General features: G+C 44.2%; 1 protein-coding gene across 1 annotated transcript in view; it reads right to left on the reverse strand.

Moving 5' to 3' along the window:
- PLA2R1 (phospholipase A2 receptor 1) overlaps positions 1-17,171 on the reverse strand; it is a 113,142-nt gene extending 95,971 nt beyond the window's left edge. The window contains 1 exon segment of the mRNA XM_084891505.1: positions 16,829-17,171. Within this exon segment, the coding sequence (XP_084747631.1) occupies positions 16,829-16,922 (94 nt within the window). The 5' untranslated portion in view covers positions 16,923-17,171.
- Between the last annotated feature and the right edge of the window lie 3,320 nt (positions 17,172-20,491).

A 20,491-nucleotide genomic window follows, 5' to 3' on the forward strand; every position in this document is an offset into this window, starting at 1 on the left:
CGTGTCATATAACCATGGGATAGCAGGGATAGGCCGAGGTCTTCTAGTGACTTGGAACAGTGTAGAAACGAGCCTCCGCACATATCAGCACATGGGAATTACGTGCTTTTTTTTTTTTTTTGTGAAAGTTCTTTTTTCTTTTTCAAAGTTACTGAGGCCAAGAAAAGCTGATTTACAATAACAAAAATCACTTAACACATTGTTAAAAAGACTGTCAATATATAAACGAAGGTTAATTTCACTTAATAATCTGATAATCCCACTTATAAACATATATTTGAGGAGTTGAATTTGTTGTCATAAAATTGCTTTTATCACCAGACATCAGAGCAAAAGAGAAGGGAGTGTGTAGTGCAGTCCGGGGGAGAAAATGAGTGGTTTTAGGGAGATTTCATTTAGATCAGGAAATTTGTTTTCCTAATGAAGGCCATGTCTGTATGGTTATTAGTGATAGTCATTCAAGATGAAATCTTCCTCTTGCCAATGTGATATGGATTCTGATAATTAACCTTCTCTGCAACTCTCCTTTTCACCTTTTCATGCCTGGATAGAATGTTCACCTTCATTTCTGTTGTAATCTACTAATTATTTTCTAGCCCAGAGTTCTACTCATTTTTTTTTTCTAAAGGATAATTATCTTACTATAAATTGTTCTGTAGTTTGGCTTCTATCTAATATGCATGTTCAAATACACACAGCTCTGCAACTTACTGGCTGAACTTCAGCCCTCTGGGTTTGCTTATATTCCTAAGATAGGTGGCTAGGCAACTTGCTAGTGGGTGAGAGCTGTGGAATCAGGCAAACCAGCCTTGTAACTTCGGGCAAATATCTTTATTTCTGGGAGCCTCATCTTTCCTCTGTGAACTGGAAATATGACTCATAGGAATGTGAAGAGTTTTCCATTAAAAGTTACACGTAAAAGAATAAAAATAGACTATTTTTTGTCCCCATATACAAAAATTAACTTAAAATGGATTAAAGACCTAATTATAAGGCCTGGAACAATAAATTACATAGAAGAAAACATAGGGACTAAACTTATGGACCTAGGTCTTAGAGAGGATCTTATTAATTTGACCCCAAATGTAAGGGAAGTAAAGGCAAAAATAACTGAAAGGAATGTATTGAGCTAAAAAACTTCTGCACAGCAACAGAAATTGCCAACAAAATTAAGACAACCAACAGAATGGAAGAAGAAACTTGCAAACAATAGCTATGACAAGAGGTTAATATCCAAATTATATAAAGAACTTATACAACTCAACACAAAACAATTAAAAAATGGACAGAGAGCCCTGGCTGGTTTGGCTCAGGGTCTTAGGTTTGACTCCCAGTCAAGAGCATGTACCTGGGCTGCAGGTTTGATCCCTGCCCTCTGGGGCCAAGCAACCAATTGATGTGTCTCTTTCACATCAATGTGTTTCTCCCTCTCTCCCTCTCCCTCTCTCCCTCTCTCCCTCTCTCCCTCTCTCCCTCTCTCCCTCCCTCTCTCTCTCTCTCCTTACCACTGTCTCTAAAAATCATCCATGGGAAAAAAATATTGGTGAATATTAACAACAACCAAAAAGAGGGCAGAGGACCTGTACAGACACTTCATCTATGAAAACATACAAATGGCCCACAGATATATGAAAAGATGCTCGACTTCACCAGGTATTAGGGAAATACAAATCAAAACTACAGTGAGATACCACCTGTTACAATGACTATTAACAAGACAAGTAATAACAAGTGTTAGAGAGATTGTGGAGAAAAAGGAACCCTATTTACTATAAACTGGTATAGCCACTATGGTAAACAGTGTTATGGAGGTTCCTAAAAAATTACAAATAAAGAAACTTCAGTTGGTTGGAGCATTGTCCTGTACACCAAAAATATTGGGGATTCGATCCCTGGTGGGGGTGTATAGGGGACACAACCGATTGATGTTTCTCCCTCACAATAATGTTCTCTTTCTCCCCCCCCCCTTCATCTCTCTCTAAAAATCAATAAACATATCATTGGGTGAGGTTAAAAAACAACAACAAAAAACGCTCTTCGTCATCTACCCCCCAAATTTGAAAACACTCATTCGCAAAGATATATGCACCTCTGTTTCACTGCAGCATTATTCATAGAGCCCAAGACATGGAAACAATCAAGGTGTCCTTCAGTAGAGGACTGGATAAAGTGGTACAATGGAATACTACCCAGCCATAATAAATGATAAAATACTACCATTTGCAACAGCATGGATGGATCTTGAGAATATCATGCCAAAGGAAGTAAATTAGGCAGAAAAATATTTCATATGATTTCATTCATATGTGAGACATAAAACTGAAAGCAACAAATAAAAAAGAAAAACAAACAAAAACTCATAGGCACAGACAACAGTATGGTGATAACCAGAGGGAAGAGTGTTTGGGAGATAGTAAGGGTAAAAGGGGTCAATATATAGTAATGGAAGAAGATTTGACTTTGGATGGTGAACACACAATGCAATATACAGATGTTATATCATATAATTGCACATAAAATCTATATAATTTTATTAACCAATAAATTTAATTAAAAAGAAAAAAAAAGAGTATTCCATTAAATAATCCATGCAAAGCACACTACACATTATCTCATCATGGGAAGACCTCAGTAAATGTAGTTGTTGTCATTATTCTTATTATTATCCTTCTGGCTTCCTGATTCTTGATCTGTATAGATCCAGCTATAGATTTAGTTGAACACCTACAGAGTGCTAGTCTGAGCATCCCTCCAAAGACTTCTCTTCTTACATCATTAGAACAAAAGCTCATTTTTACTTTAGCTTCTGTAGTATACAGTGGGTGCATAAGTATTAGTTTAAAATAATCCTTAAATACCAAGATATCTCTCTCATGGAAGAAACATATTCTTCAAACAACCAGACAACAAAATTGTTGTCTTGTTTGTTCTACTATATGTGCAACTGTGAATTAAATCTTCATTCATCTTTTACACTATCTATTTGTAAAGTCCATATTGCAGCTCTTTTGTAGGAGAGAAACATATGATGTCAACAAGAGTTGATGGGTGTGGTTTGTAAGTGGATATGGAAATTAAATATCAATAAAATTTGGGGTGAATAATATTTTTAAACATGCAAATTATGAAGTTAAGGGAAAAGGAGTGGTAGAATTAGAATGTCTATAGTTACTCCAGTGATCATAAAAATACCTTTCCAAAGTAGAAGGTATTAGGCAAATAACCTTGCCACTCAGTTTTGGGCTGCTATTACCTTTCCATGCCCAGCTGCCTTTAGAATGTAGCTTTGGAAAAATTCTTCAGAAAGTATCAACACAAGAAGCTCTGGCCTATCAATAACAATAACTCTGTCATCTCTAAAAGAATACTATGTCATGCTGAGCTAAAAAATGATCCAAGCCCCACTTTCTCATTAAGCTATAAGAGAATCTGGTCCTAGCAGCATTATTCTCCATAAATTCACTGAAGAGAAAACAATTGTTTCCAAATGAATATGGGGAGACCCAACCGAGGTATAAATATTCTCATTATCATTATATGCATATATGGGTTGCCCAAAAGAAAAACATAATGTGAAATAAGCCACCATCCTTAGTGTCTGTATCCAGATTTCAAAAAAAAAAAATAAAAAATGAAAATCAAATGCAGGAGGAATCAAGATTGATTATATATGTCAAGGACATCAGTTCTGCTTGAACACTGATTAAGTGATTAATGAAGTACTGCCAGAATTACTAAATCTCTTTGCAGTAAATGTTATTACTTCCCTTCATAATTATAAGTTTAGGGGGAGAAAGTGGACTGAATTACTAGAAGAAATTTATAAACTAAATTTCATTCTTTTTTCCTAAATAAAATCATTGGAAGTCAATGGTTCTGCTATTTACATTTGAGACCTTTTCTTGGGAAGATAATTTTATTTTTTTAAAATAAATTGATTTCAGAGATGAAGGGAGAGAGAGAGACAGAAACATAAGTGATCAGACAGAGTCATCCATTAGCTGCCTCCTGCACACCCATTACTGGGGATCGAGCCCACAACCTGGGCATGTGCCCTGACCCAGAATCAAACTGTGACCTCCTGGTTCTTGGGTCAACACTCAACTCCTGAGCCATACTGGCCAGTGCTGGAAGGAATATGAACATGGCAGAGAAGACTAACTTTACCCATAAACACAGACCCATGAATTTCAGAACTGATGGAGCTGTAAAGCTTATTTAATTGAATCATTCCTTTACATTCCCCCCTCCAATTTAATTTTGCCTTAAAAGTCTTATACCCATATATTCAGTGAGAAACATATAGGTCTATGCATAGCTTTCCTTACACACATTCATTAATAACTCAGAAAGAAGACAATGAACTGCTATATGTCATTGCAATTTAAAGTAAGAGATTTGTCATTTCAAGCAAACATTTATTGAGTGCCTGATATGGCATGTGTTGGGAACCCTGCAGATAAAAGAGTATATATGTCATAGTGTGTTGGGAGCCAGCAGAGTTGAGGCAAGCAACTCAGTCTTAAGGAAATAGAATTAAGTTCCTTCTAGCAGAAGTTATGTGGTGCCCTGAGGGCTTGGCCAGAAGATAAAGATTAACCTGCAGTTTAGCATCTCCTGTCTTCCTGCCTCTTCCCCTTCCTGATCCTCCCCCCTAGATAGCCCAGCCTTGGAGTGTTGCACCTTGGAATGTCACACCGCCCCTGGCAGTTAGCCAATCCTGTGTTGCCAGTTACCAAAGACCCCTCTGCATGGGCGGCCCTGCCCCCCTTTGTCTCTGCTGTATAAATACAGCCATTTCAGAGAATAAAATCGGAGCTTGATCAGAACCTTGTCTTGCTCCCATTCTTTCGCATTCCTTGTTTGCCTCATTCTCTTAGGTGGTTCCTGCGTGCCCCCGTTGTTGTCCCGCAGGCCGGGACAATAGTGTTTGCCTTCAAGGAACTGATGTTCTCCCTGGGAGTATTTCATAAAATGTACAGAAAGAACTTAAAGTGTATCTTGACATGACAGGTATAAACACAATGATGTAGAATCCAGGAGCAAAAGAGGTCAGTTTGACTAAGATCAAATAACTAATTTTCTCTCTCTCCCTCTCTCTCTCTCTCTCTCCTCTCTCTCTCTCTCTCTCTCTCTCTCTCTCTCTCTCTCTCTCTCTCTCTCACACACACACACACACACACACACACACTTTCATTCAACAAATATTATTTATTAGGGATCTAACATTTGTCACACATGGAGGTACATTGCTAAACTAGACTAGCATGGATGCCTGTCCTTGTTGTAGACAGAGAGTTCAGGATGGTGGAAGAAGTCTATGGATGGAGAGGTGATGAGTCAGGTAAGGGGGAATTCTGGACAGAACAAAAACCTCCAAAGCTCAGAGGTGATAAAAATAATCAACTGTAGGGTGTCAAAAGCCTAGTTATATACAAGACTTTGGTAGTTGCAGAATACAAAGTTAGAAAGATAGAAAGAGATGGTTTGGGGTAATTTTACAAATAATTTTATTCAGAAATTTGTATGTTACTCTTCAGATGGAAGGGAGATTTTTTGGAACAAAAGAAGGCATGACCAAGGCTGTGGTGTGCAATACAAATACGGGTGGTGAACCATTCAACAAAAACATTTACCGAGCACCTACTGTGTGCACAACATTGTTTTAGGAGCTGAGAATACAGACATAAAGGCAAATGTCCAGGTTCTGGCCCCTGAGGAGTTCTCATTCAGGTGAGATGGGACAGTCCATGAGTGGAACTAGAGGACAGTCTGGGGACCACTGCTATGATCTAGCAAGGGAGACAGAAGGTATCAACTCAACTGGTGGTGATGAGAAAGAAAGAAGGGAATGGTTAGACTCCAGCCACCAGAGAGAATTCCCAGGGGGGATAAATGACAGGATTTGATGATCAGTGGAATGCGAGGATTCTGGAAAAATCCAGAATGACTTGTTTTCTATTGTAGCTTCAGGTATTTGATTGGTTGCCAGATGCCTGCCAATCCCTAGGATACCGTGAGGTTGGAATCTAGAGCCAGGACTACGATTACAGGTTGATCCTCGTGTTTAAGCAGCACCAACAGGTCCCCAGGGAGGTTTCTCTTGAGGCCTTCCCCTTCACTCTCTGCATCCCTCTGTCACCTCCACCTCCTGGTGGTGTCCCCTTCTGCTTTACACAGCCCTTCTCTTAGAATTGGCTGAAAGTTTGAAGTGTTAAGTAAATGGCTAGAGCTTGAAGGATTAAACCTTGGTGAGTTTTCTATACATTTAACCAAAAAAACAAAAACAACCACAAAACAAAACCCACTTTAAACATATAAAACAACCATTCCTAAAGGCATACTCTTTTTTTTTTAGGCAAGCAAAGGACTTTCTGGTATTCAACACATTATGCTATGACAGTGGCCCTCTATTCCCATACACACATAACATCAGCCTCTGTGCTGCTCCACGTTAAGGGAACTGGAAGGAAATGTTCAAGTGCCCGGCTCACACCCTGTGCAATGTTTAAGACAAGCTATTAGGAAGCCACAGCTTGCCAGCTGCAATCTCATTTCAATCTTCTATGCCATTCCCCTGGGTTTAAACCTTTCTACTCCATCCACTCACACAGCTGGTGCGGGCTCACACACTTCACGCCTGGTATCATGTCTCCAATCTGCCCAGCTCCTTGCTGATCGGACAGTATTTCAGTTTCGGAACGGAAGGGGTCCAATCTGTAAGCCAGGTAAAGGTGAGCAGCTTCTCTCTGGAGACGGACTGACCTTTTTCAGCTGCACAAACGGGGGTCTGTGCCCTCCAGGGCACAATGGCTTCAGGTCGATCGTGTTCCTGACATTGCTCTGTAGCAGGAAGGGATGTTGTAATTGGCCGAATCAATTCCCATTCAGGGCTGAACGATGCAGAAAATCTGGATTCTTAACAGCCCTTTCCAATCCAATAAGCAAGGAATGTCTAATGCTTGCAGCACGTACATTGTACTTGAAAGAACAAAGTGAAAAGCGTGCCTGCCCTTCGTGGTCCTCTCTGAGTGAGGATTTGCTTTTATCCTAGATCATCTGCGATTTGGTGTTTGTCTCTTAACAACCTGACAGCTCCCAACAAAGCCTGCGCCTTCCTATTAATTGCCTTCCATTAACCAACTAAAAAGTGCATTATATTCTAAAATATCTCTTCGTCCCGCCTCAGAACTTCCTTCTCTTTCCCTGCCCGAGCATTGTCCTTGACTTTGAGCCTTCTTTATTCTTCTGCAGCTTCTGAACCTGATAATCACCACCTCCACAGGCCAGTGGACCCCTCTTGCTAAATCTCTTTATGTGTTCTTTCCCCCTTTCTTCTTAATCTCCCCAAATTGTCGTTTCAAGTTCCATAAGGCATACAATACTCCTCTCACAGGAGGGGGAAAATGAAACCCAGCTTAATCAGCTCCACCAGGCTCCGGTTTTGTGAGGATTCAAATTGCCAGCTACCATCCCCTGTATGAAGTGGGTTAACTCTTTCAGACTGTCCTCGCCACTCCCTGCCGTTCTCCTTCCCACCCTGTCCCTCCTTCACTGTCCATCTCATTTAGCAGTAGTGCCCCTTGCAGAAAATTCTATTATCTCTTTAGAAGTTCTTGGGTGTCTCTGTATCTTACCAATGAAATTTTAAGCCGAGTTGCACACATGTTTCTTCTATTTGACTTTTCGTTTATTTCTCCACCATTTTGCCTTTATATTGAACTCTGAAGCACCTAGCAGACATTGCCAGTGTAAGTATCCTTACTGACAGCGGCCGCGTTATCTTACAGGCTGTGTTGATGACGTACCACCTCAGTCACCAGGGAGCCTCATTCATTACAAAGAGCAAGTTATGGCAAGAAGACACAGTAAGACAGAACTTTCTTACACTTCCCTCACCAACACTGGCATGCTGAAGCCCTGGGGAAATAGGATCTAAAGACTTGGCCATCAAAACAAACAGAAAAGAACTCCACCAACAACAAAACTATGCTGGGAAAGATGTGACGTCATTGAGAGCATGTTTATAAGGACTAGCCATTTTAACTGCTTTGAGAATATACCCAATGAAGACAAGTTACACATCTATTAAAGTGGGAGACAGAAATGAAAAGAAAACCACGTTTTAATGGTAACTATGTCCTCCGTCCCTGTCATTTGCATGGGCTGTCATAACAAACAACCACAGCCTGAGTGGCTTGGACAACAGAAATGATTGTCTCATAGATCTGGAGGCTGTAAGTCAAAAACCCAGGTGCTGGCAGCATTGGCTCCAGCTGGTGTAGGAGGGCGGGATCTGTTCCAGGCCCGCCTCCCTGGCTTATCTACAGATGCTTATCTTCTCCCTGTGTTTATGTCATCTGCCCTCTATGCATATTTCTATCTAAATTTCCCCTATTTTGGAGGACATCGTTTATTAAATTAGTGCCCACCCTAATCACTTTATTGTAACTGGATTACCTCTGTAAAGACCCTATCTCCATATAAGGTTTCATTATGAGGTATTGAGGAGTTAGGACTTCAATACATTTTGAGAGAAACACAATTCAACCCATAATTGGCCCATGCTCCCTATTCAGGCTGGCTGCCTAATTTGCAGGGCCCAGCGTGAAATGAAAATTCAGGGCGCTGGCAGGGGCAGGGAAGTTGAGACAACCTACATTTCCCATGGGCATGTGAGTGATTGCAACTTCCACGCCAGAAAGGGCTGGGAACACATCAGCGCCTGGATTGGGAATGGGTGATATAGATTTCCCGAATTCCCCACTGAACACAGAGAAGTGCTGCCAGCTGCGGGGGGACAGCGGCTGCCTTAGGTGCCACTGGCCACCCACTCCTAGACCCTGGCCTCCAGTCCTCAACCCCCACGCAACCTGATTGCCAGGTAGGCGGAGGAGAGGAATACGCAGGGAGAGGCTGAAAACCCATCCAGGGAAGTGGGGACTGAGCTCTAGGTATGGCTTTAAGCCCCTGGCTCGAGCTCCATTGCCCTATGAGACTTCATGCCCAAAGCACAAATTTAAAGATAAAAATGTGTAAGAATTCCAAGACCGCAAACCACAGAGCATTAACCCCCAAGTTCAAGGTCTTTCTGAGCATGGGTCCCCAGGACACTGCCCACAAAGCCCACCCAGGGCTTTGTCTTATCTGTACAAGGCTAACACGATAGGACAGAGGTTGGCAAACTGCAGCTTGTGAGCCACAAGCGGCTCTTTGGCCCCTTGAGCTGGCTCTTTCACAAAATACCACAGCCTGGGTGAATCTATTTTGAAGAAGTGGCATTAGAAGAAGTTTAAGTTAAAAAATTTGGCTCTCAAAAGAAATTTCAATCATTGTACTGTTGATATTTGGCTCTGTTGACTAATGAGTTTGCCGACCACTGCGATAAGAAAGACTGTGGAAAACTGCAGAGCATTTCTTTTAGGGTAGAGCTGCTTGAGGGTAAAGAGCATCTGCCTTGCTTTCCCCATTTGCACAATGGGTTTAAAGTTAGTGCTGGCCTCATCGGACCCTGATAATGATTACCTCAATCCCTATGGGCACTTTATAAGAAAAAAGCAAATCTTAACTCTGAGCATGACTAACACAAAATAGCAGCAAAATAGGACAAATATTATAGTTAAATAATCACTTGGAATTTCCTGTTTTTATTTTCATAATTGAAAAGGAAACTTCTGATACAAGGTCAGACTGATGGTTGCCAGAGGGAAGAGGATATGGGAGCCTTGGTGAAAAGGTGAAGAGATTAAGAAGTACAAATTGGTAGTTACAGAATAGTCATGGGGAGGTAAAGTACAGCACAGGGAATATAGTCAATAATACTGTATTGTAATAACTATGTATGGTGCTAGGTAAGTTCTTGAAATATCAGGAAAATACTTTGTAAAGTATATGATTGTCTAACCACTATGCTGTACACCTGAAACTAATACAAAATAAATTTAAAAAAACAAAAGGAAAGTTCTTAAGAGCAGAATGCCAAACACTGGAAATAGTGAACATTTTTTATTTGTTACAGAGAGGAAGGGAGAGGGATAAAAAGTTAGAAACATTGATGAGAGAGAAACATTGATCAGCTGCCTCCTGCACACCCTATACTGGGGATGGGTCTGCAACCAAGGTACATGCTCTTGACTGGTATCGAACCTGGGACCCTTTAGTCTGCAGGCCAACGCTCTATCCACTGAGCCAAACCAGTTAGGGCAACAGCAAACATTTTTTATTAGCATATTTCTTTGAAACTTCGGTAGTCTGGAAAGTGCCATAAATTAAATAGTTATGTGGACACAAACAAAAACAGGAACCTCTTGCTGTTTTGTTCAGCTCTGTTTTATTAGAACCTAATTTATAGAAATTGTAATATTCCTTCATTTTTATTGAGTGGCTTTATAAAATATTATTTTCCAAGTGTTTGTAAGATGTTTGTTTTTTGTTTGTTTTATAAACTGTAATATTTCCTTTTCCTTTGATCAACTAAAAATATAATTTATGTTTCTAGGTTTGAATTGAAACATTTCTTCAAAGCCTTTTAAGGATAATTCTAAAAGAAAAGGACGCAAAGGTCTAAACATGTTTCAAGTATGTTACATTGCTAGATCATAAGAGGATTCATCACTAAGGGATGAGTTCAAAAGAGGCAAAAAAAAAAAAAAAGTGTGTGTGTGTGTGTGTGTGTGTGTGTGTGTATCATTTATTTAGAAAACCTGATATAAATAAGCAAATTGTTAGGTCAAGGAAGGAGAGCTGAGGGGACAACTGAACTCTCTGTGTGGCTCAACCTTTCCAGCCATTGGCTTGGAATCCCCATTGCGTGGTATCAGTTACTGTGCCAGCCAACAATGGGAAAAGAGGTTAGGAGCTTAATGAGAAAGAGTAAGAAGAGCTAGGAAAACTGAAAGTCCATTCTGACTCTGAAAAGCTCAGAGGAAAGGAGCCAGTGAGAGAAACTGAGATGAGAATTGCATGAAGTGGAAGCGGTCTGAGAGATGATCAAGAGATATGGGGGAAACAGAGTCTAACAACTGGAGTGATTTATGATCAGGACGGGCAGTAAGCCAGTATCTGACATGCTTTCACTTCAATTCCAAATCTCCAGAGTTTAGGAATCACCTAGAAAAGTAAAAAGCATTCAACAGCTCTGCACATTTTTGCTTCATGAATTATTCACTCCCACATGTGGGAAGTACTAGTTTGGAAAAGGAGGAGCTGCATAGAGAGTGAGAAACTTGACTCCAGTTCCTCTTGAAACAAAATTAAATCACATGCTGCCATCAAACATCAGAATACAGAATAACCTATTTAAAAGAGTCACAAGGCTATCCAAGAGTTCTTCACATTAGTGTTTACTAGTAAGTGGCTGGGTCGAAGAATCCCCACTCTACAAGTTCCTATAGACTCATTACTTAACCCTCCTTGAACAGGAAAAGAGTATGCATTAACAGTACCTGAGTTTGGTGAGGATTCAATATATGTAAAAGGGCATGTAGTAACCAATCCCCAAATGTTAGACACTATCAGGAGCAGTGAGAAGAAGCTTTTTTACTTTTGCATTAGGAATGGAAGCTACGAGAAAAATCTCAGGGTAAGGACTTCTCCCCACTGCTGGCTCCAGGAGGTGACTCTCATCACCCTCCTTCAGAAACCTCTCCCAGGTGGCACCCTGTCTTTCCTTCCCCAATCCTGGGGTGCACCACCCTGAACCTCTTCCTCACATTCACTGTGTGACACCAGCAGATTCTCCGCTGTCCTCCCCACTCCAAAGCCTTTAACTTGCACACAGATGACCCAACACTGGGCCCTGGTGTTTTCTCCACCGCAGGCTGTGGTCCATTGAATGGGGTCATGAGGTCAATTTAAAAACAAGCATTACAAAACAAAACAGAATGGATGAGAGTAGCAAAGCAGCTGCACATCCTATTAAGCAAGGATATTTTTTGACAAAACTTTTTTTAGGCATGGATGTCCGTACTGCCCTGGGTGCTTGTTTTCTCATCCTCCTCTGCTCAGAGGACCTGCTCTCCACCTGTGACCACTCCTACAACCAAACCTTGGATCTGGTCACTGCTGAGAACGACTACCTCCACAACTCCTTGTTTCCATTGGATAGTCTACCTCTCTGATTCTGCCACTTCTCCTGTCTCCTAACTTTCACTGAGTCTATTCTTTTTTATTTTCTTCTGCTTTCCCCCATAAAAGTCTTTTTTAAAAAAATACATATTTTATTGATTTTTTACAGAGAGGAAGGGAGAGGGAGAGGGTTAGAAACATCAATGAGAGAGAAACATCGACCAACTGCCTCTTGCACACCCCCAACCCCCACTGGGAATGCTCCTGAAACCAAGGCACATGCCCCTGAGCAAAATCAAACCTGAGACCCCCCCAGTCCGCAGGCTGACGTTCCATCCACTGAGCTAAACCGGTCAGGGCCCATAAAAGTCTTAATGCAAACATTCTGCTCCTCAATATTTCTACTGGGACTGACTTTTTAGCTTGGGTCATCAGTGTCTTTTTTTCCATGGGAAATTGCTTTAACCTTCCAGATGGTCTCTTTGCTGCTCTTCAAATTACCCTTTTCATGTCCCAAACTGACCATGGCATTCCTAAACTTAAAAGTGTGATCTGGTTTCCCTTTGTCCAAACTCACAAGACCCTTCTCAGCAGTACCCAATCACCAATAAGATTTCCCCCTCTTTTAAGCATAGTCCCTCCAACCAAATTCTTCATTCCTCATCTCTCTCTCTATGCTTCCAAATATAGACATGTCACAGCTTCCTGTCCTGCCATGACCCTATTCTGGGGGTCTGCTCATCCACAGGACCTGTTGGGGCAGCATCCCTGTGTGCATCTCACACCCCGGCATGGCCTACCAGCCGTGAGAAGGCCTCTGATTCCAGGGCAGAGCACAGGGACTGGCCAGCCAGCTGTGACCAGTGTGGCCAGATTCCTCTCCCATGAAGTTAAGGAACTCCTCCAAGGATGCTGCGGGAACTACATGTGAAAAGTCTTGCAAGTTGAAGCAGAATAAACTAGTTCACAGAAGGAGAACCAAACAGGGACCATCAAGCAGCCCCTGAGAGAAAGGAAGACAAAACATTTGGTTCATTCCAGTGGCTTGTTCTTGGTTTCCCAGAAGCCTTGGATCCTTTTGAGATCCTGGCCCCTTTACACCCAGCGCCTGCCCGAGTGACCTTCTGAGCCCACTTTTCTCCATTCAAAGGAGCCCCGACTAGAACTTTGCCGCCCGCTGCCACCCACTGCGATTCTGTACCTTTGCACCTACTCTATGCTTTCCTGGAAATGTCCTGGATCCTTTTCACATGTGGCAACTATTTACTTACTCTTCAGCAAAACAAATGCCCTATTGTGAGTCCCCAGTCCCTCAGGTCAATCCCTCCTCCGCATCCCTTTCCACTTTGCTCATTCCTTATTATCATCAACACCCACAGCCCTGTTTTGAAATTGCGTGTGTTTCAGTATCTGTCTCTGGACTCTTAGCCTCTTGGGAACAGTATCCAATCCTGACCATATTTTTGACTCCCCGATCTGTGGGGTGATTGTAAGGTTCTGCGAGTTCCCTACCCTCATGGCCAACCCTGGAGGCCACTCACCTGGCACAGTTCTCATTTACTTCACCTGACTTTCCGTGTCTCCCTGCCCGACGGAGCTCTGGGCAGTGCAGAGTGCCAGGAGGTTAGTGCCCCAGGGGGGGCCCTCCATCAGTGATGGGTGGGCTGGTAGATGAATGTCTGTGCTTCCTGACCCTCATTGGGTCCCTCAGAAGGACTTTTGTGAAACTGAAGCCCAGTTACCTTTATGGCTTTCTTTTCTTCCTTGTCTCATTTCCTCACTCCTTCACTGTGCCTTTTAGAATCACCTCCTAAGTAAATTACTTGCATCCAAATAAATACAAACCTCAGTGACTGCTTTGGGTGAACCTAAACCAAGACAGGGAGGTGAAGCGCATAGTGCTTGACAGACAGAGAATGAACAACTGAGGCCTCCAGCTCCTTGCCCCTCTTCCCATTGGCATAGGATGTAGAAAGACACCCCCACCCTCTCCACCCAGTTCAGTCTTTTCTCCAGAGAGGACCCCATGGTCAAGCCCTTGGACCTCATGGGCATCAGCACTTCACTTTCCTTGGTCACTGGCCACTCAGAAGAGCCTACCTTGGCAATTCCCAACAACTGGTACAGCCATGGGCTCCCAGCACTCTGGCCCCTGGGAAGCTGACTGTTACAGAGGACACTCTCCTATGTTGGTTGGGGCCATGTCACATGTATAATTTTCATATATAATATAGCATCAAAACCCGTTTTCTGGTCCCCCCCATTCATTTCCTTTAGCAACCTCCACAGAGACCATGTCCACTTTTCCCCAGCATGCCCAACTTCCTTCTTCACTCTTTCTACTGTCCTCTGAGGATATGGGCTACTTGAGTAAGGAGCATCCACTTTCAGTGCTTGTTAGAAGAAAAGGTTCTGATCCCAGAACCACAATATAGCTCCTCAGAATAATCAACTAGAGGCCAGAAGACAGACTGCAGAGATGCCACATATGGTGCTGTGCTCGAGGCAAGAAATAATTGTTACCGGCAGCCAACCTGTCAAAATGGTCTGGACTGGCCAGAGGAAGAAGGCCCTGTGATGAAATTGAAACAAAAGAACAACTCCTAAGTATTATTATTATTAAGTAAATATATATATAAAAATATATGAGTAAACTGAGAGGTTAAGTAATTTGCCCAAGGTCCCACAGCCAGTAAACAGTAGAGCCAGGATTTGAACCCAGGCAATCTGATTCCTTGAGCCCATGAATTTAACTACTACATGACAGTGCATCTACTTATTTTTAGTGTGAAATTATTGACAAATGATTGAAACTCAGCACAATACCATCAATTATCTGCCCCCCCTTCCCTTGTAAAGTGGGGATGCTTATAACACACATCAGAGCAATCAATAATACATATCAAACAATTCAGATAAAATACTACACGCATAATCTGCCTTGCATTATTACATATCATGTATTAGTGGATATGGAACTGAAATAGGTGCATATTTTTTTTTCTTAATTAATCTGTGGATGCCAATCATGGCTAAAGCCAAGTCAGTGTGGTGCATTGAACACAATGGTAAACTGAGACACCCCAAAACATAGCTATACCTCAGCTTCCATGCCTGAAAAATGAATGGCTTGAGTAGACAATGTGTCAGGTTCCTTCCAATGCTAAGATTTTTTTTTCCATCTGTGTACAGGCAGGAAAAACTTCATTTCATACTTGAAATTTCACTGATGTGGGATTGGAGTCCAGGAGGGAAGCCTTTCTGAGGACTGGGACACTTCATGCCACATAAGCTCTGTGCTCCTTACAATGCCAGAGGCAGCGCTTTCAAATCTGAAGAATTTCTGTGCCAACTGTGTCATCTGCTAACTGTCACCGGGAGCATATCGGAAGCAGCAGGTGGTCTGGCTTCAGAGCGTGCTTGAGTACTGAAGAGAAGGCACAGCTTAGAAACCTCCAGGGCCAGGATTTGGGTCGGCTACATATAGAAAGGATTAGCCCATCAGTGTTAAACCCTGCTCAGAGGCTCACAGCTCCTGTCCGGGCTGCTGCTGCCCCGGTCCGGATCCCTGGTGCTCAGGCCAAGCCCACACTTTAAAACGGAGTAAGCACCGCACAGTAAACGCTTAGTGGCCAGGTGTGCATCCACAGAAGCATTTTCCTGAGCCGGCCATGGAGGGCAGAGGCCTCTGACCTTTGGCCACTTTGGAAATAAGAACTGCTCCACCTGTCCCTGACAAAGCCTCCCGGGAGAGCCAGAGAATACAGTTCAGAAAAGACAGGTCAAAAATGTATGCACACTATGTAGAGAGGGAGAACAACGAACGTAGACATGGGTGACACCTTGTTTTACCTCCTCTGCGAACTTATCCTGGAAGGGAGAGGGGATGGAGGCCGCCCCAGGCTCTGCCTGGTTGGGTGAACTTCCCCCTGGGTCCCTTCACGCGGAGCCTCCACTTTTGGATGCTGTAACGGGCGGCCCTGCAGGTCAGCCTTGCACGTCTCTTTACACATCCCTTTACCAATCTTACACATAGTCGGTGCTCAACAAATGTTTGCTGAACTGGTCCGTGTGTGCACACATGTGTTGCAGGCGTAGTGGGAGGTGGGAGGCGGGTTACCTTGAAGGAACTCTGGAACCCTGGGGTGCCCCGTGCCTCACCAAGGATCTCACTTAATCCTCAGCCGTCCTGTGCATATCGCAGACCCCTTTGTCCTTAAGGAGCGAAAATGAGGAGCAAAAAACAATCAAACAAAAAAACCCGGCAACTTGCTGCAGTTCCCACAGCTGATGGGGCCTCAGGGCGCCTCTCCCCCATCAGAGAAGAGGAAGCTTCCTCTCCCTCCCGGCCGCTCCACAAGTGGCGGCGCACACCCGGAGCACTTGCTTCGGGAGGGGACCAAAATGGAACATCTTTATTCCATCATTTACCCGAGAGATGCTGCTCCCAAATAAACAATTCTCGGTAGTGTACGTTTTGAACCGCCTCCTAACCTCCTTTGCTCGGCCGCCGGAGCTGAGCAGCCCCGCCCCTCCCTGCGCCCGGGCAGCAGCCTGAGGATGCGGCGCCGCCGAGGAAGGGGGTGCAGGACTCGGAGGAAGGGGTGGGGGGCTTGCTCGGACGGCACATATGCAGCCTAACCAGGTAAACTCGGCCTCCCTGGCTGCCCTCGCTCGCCGCCCAGGCTCGCCCTTTCTCCACTCCCTTGACTACCCCAGCCCCGACGTGCCCATCTGGTCCCGCCACCCGGGGTACACTCACCCTGCCACTCGGGAACCGGCTCGGGAGAAGGAGCCGCCGGCGCTCCCAGCAACAGCAGCAGCAGCAACAGCAGCAGCGACCACGGCAGCAGCATCGCTAACCACTAGGCTCGCCGGGCGCCCAGTGCCTCTGCCGCGGCGGGGCCAGCGCCTGGGCCCCAGCGCCTGGCCCTGCGGCGCGGGAGGCGGGAACTCAGAACCTTCGCGCTCCACCCCTCCCGAGGGTCTCACTCAGGCACCCCGTTACCGCTGTGCACGCACACCCGGGGCTCCGGGCTGGGAGACTGGAAAGCCGCGGAGGTTTTCACCGCCCTACCCACTCCGGCTCCGAAAAGGAGGAGGGAGGAGGAGGAGGAGGAGGAAGGGGTGGACCATCTGCCCGTCCCAGAAATTCCTGCCTGGGGGGTGGGGGGAAGCGTGGGGAGCGGAGGGGGGTGGGGGGAAGGCTGCCCCCTGCACGCTCCTCCTGCTTCCAGCCGGGTGGGGGCGTGTAAATTAATTGAGAACCTCTGGGACAGGAAGTCCGACATCTGGATTTGCAAACCACCCGGATCCTGGTAAACACTGCGGGTTTGGCTGCAGGCAGCTTGGGGTAAACCAAACTGCTCCGTGAACCCGGGGTCCTTAGGGGCGCTCTGGGGACCCTCCTGCCCGGAACGTGGACACCTGGAGGTCTCTGAGGTGCAGTGCACGGGGTCTGCATGCTCCTCCCTGCAGAGTACCCCAAGGTTCTTCCATTCTGGAGCTCCTTTCCGTTTTAAAAACAACTTCCCCTTCCAACTCCTTGCACTTCCCATTCCAGCAAAACAGCTGAGTTATCTATCCCTCCAGTGGGCGTTGCCCCATTATCTCATTTTATAGCTGAGAAAATTCATCCAGAAAGGCAAAGTTCTATGTTATTCCTTAATCTAGCAAAAGTTACTCCTTAAACTGATTCAAAACCCTGACTAGATTGTAGTCCTAACTGCTTTCAAATCACCAGCAGAACACAAGAAACATTTGATATTCATGAGACCTTGCCGAACAGGATCTTGACATTAGTGATTAAAATATGAGAAGAAAGCAAACAAAGGAAGCTTGCAGGTAAAAAGGTGCCATCTTGGAGCACCTTACCTTTCTCAGCTGATATTTTTTAGCAACACTGTCTTAGATTTAATTCTGCACCCCTCCCTCCACTCATATGTTGAAGCCCTAACCCCCCAGTGTGATTGTATTTGCAAATCAGGCTTTTAGGATTTAATTAAGGTTAAATGAAGTTGCAAGGGTGGGGTGCTAGATAGGACTGGTGGCCTTATAAAACGAGAGAGAGCAATCTGTCCACCTGCAGGCACCAAGGAAAGGCCACGTGAGGACAAAATGAGAAAGTGGCCATCTGCACCCAGAAATAGGACCCTTGTCAAAAATCTTGATCTTGGACTTTCGAGCCACCAAAACCGGGAGAAATAAATTTCCATTGTTTAAACCACGCAGTCTAGGCGTGGCTCAGTGGTTGAGCATTGACCTAGGAATCAGGAGGTCACTATTTGATTCCCATCAGGGCACATGCCTGGTTTGCAGCTCGATCCCCAGTGTAGGGCATGCAGGAGGCAGCCAATCAATTATTCTTTCTCATCAATGATCTATCTATCTATCTATCTATCTATCTCTCTTCCGGACGTCAATAAAAATATATTATAAAAAATAAGATTTCTGCTTCCAAAAAGGTGGAATAACTGTAACAACAAACAAAATACATGAAGCAATGGTTTTCAAGACACTGGACATCAGGCATTAAAGGATCGTGATCCCTGAGAGACAGGAAACATGGTGGGAACAGCAACAGGTGCATGGCAGGCCCCGAGGAGAAGTGCTGTTAGGTTGCTACAGAGGGAACTGAGGGAAGTGTGTGCAGAGGTGGCTGGACTAAGAGGTGTGGCTGACAGAATGTAAAAGACTCTAGTGTGTGTCCCTAGCCAATAGCATATCATTTTATGTAGAAGATAACATCCCTGCCTGAATATATGTTGAATAGAGATGCTTTCAATATACCAAATTATATAGAGTTCAAGCACGAAGTGTTTACCAATCTCTCCGATGGCCTCAGCACCACATTGAGTGCTATGGGAATAGCCCCGAAGTGGAGGACTCAGCTCTGAGTGGGCTGGCCTCCACTGCAGCACCAGGTGCAACGCACGTGGCATCATTAGGTAGCACAGGGCAGCACTGAGGTTCGTCTTTGGTGAGTACAGTGCAGTGAATCAGGAGAGAGGCAGGAGGATCACACAGTAGATGTGCTCAGATAGGGTGCAGGAGGGGGTTGGGAAGAAGAGGTTATTATAGGATGAGAAAAAACACAAAGGTTGGAATGAGAAATGTTTATATGACAGACAGAGTAGGCGGGCCTGGCTGGAGCAAAGGGCACTCTGACGAAGGAGGGTAACTACGGGACACTGGGCTACCTCCCACTGGCAGTGGGATCTAGCTGTCTGGGATTCAGTTTTATCTTCTAAATAATGAAGGGGGAAAAAAAAAAAAAAAGCAAAAGCCTTCCCTGATCCATAGCAGATAATATTCCAAAGTAACAGTGCTGTGAATATGAGTAGGATAAAGAGGGGAAACAAGCCACATTTTTTCTCCAGAGCAATTAGTGTAATGAACAGAGGCGATGACAGCTTCCTGGCCTACTCACATCACATCTCCCATTCAACAATGGGAAGACTCCGAAAAAGCGCCAATTTCCATGTCTTCCGGAAGCATTGCAGCTCTGAGGTGAAAATCGGTGGCAGAGGGCCTTTCAAAAGCCTTCAGGAAAATGATCCTCCCCCGTAACCCAGTCCTGTGTGCGTTTCAGATTTATGAAGCAGGGGAATGTAATGGCTAAAAGAGGCTCTCTGCCACCTAACAGCAGGTGGCATAGCCTCCCTTAGCCTCAGTTTCCTTCTGTGTAAAATGGAAAAGGTGGCATTTGTTTCATAGAGTCACTGTATTAATGAGATAGGCTTGTGCAGTGCTTGGCATGGAGTCTGGTGTGTTGTCAGCACTCATTCCTGGGAGCTGAGAGTGTGTGGGAAGGGAATGGGGCAGCAAAGAGAAGAGCAGCAGAGAGCTCAGAATCACATGCTGCAGAGCACTGTCCTGTAGGAATGTCCCCTGACCCAGCTACAAGCAGGCCACCAGAGCTCTGCTTCTGCGGGCCTTTGTAGGCCTTTCCAATTTGTCATCTTGAATCGGAATTTGTTATTTAATTATACCTCTCACTTGAATGTGAGTCCCTTGAAAAACCAAATATATTTTCCTTCTCTTTGAATCCCCAGGGCAGCAAAGGTCTGGGCACTTAGTAAGTTCTCAAAAAGTCTCTGCTGAATGAATAAATAAATGAAGGAAAGAAAGAATAGGCTTGAAAGGAATATAGTATTTCTAATCATTTGAAATTCAAGAAAGATATAACAACCTGAATTATGTTGCATGAAATCGTTGAAGACATTTTAGAGATTTAAAACTCAATGTGTGGGTTATAGTGAGGGTCAAATTAATAATTTTTGTGTGTGTGCACTGCAGGAATCAGGGTCTCAGCAAGAAAGGGTGAGTCCCTGATTTATTGTGAAGGTTTAATGAAAAAACTGTTTACAAAGGTCTGAGCAGAGTGAAGGGAACCAAGCAGGACGCTGAAGACCTAGTTTCTAAC

This window comes from Pipistrellus hanaki (assembly GCF_964339955.1).
Source record: "Pipistrellus hanaki genome assembly, chromosome: 8".
In the NCBI taxonomy this organism is placed as follows: domain Eukaryota; kingdom Metazoa; phylum Chordata; class Mammalia; order Chiroptera; family Vespertilionidae; genus Pipistrellus; species Pipistrellus hanaki.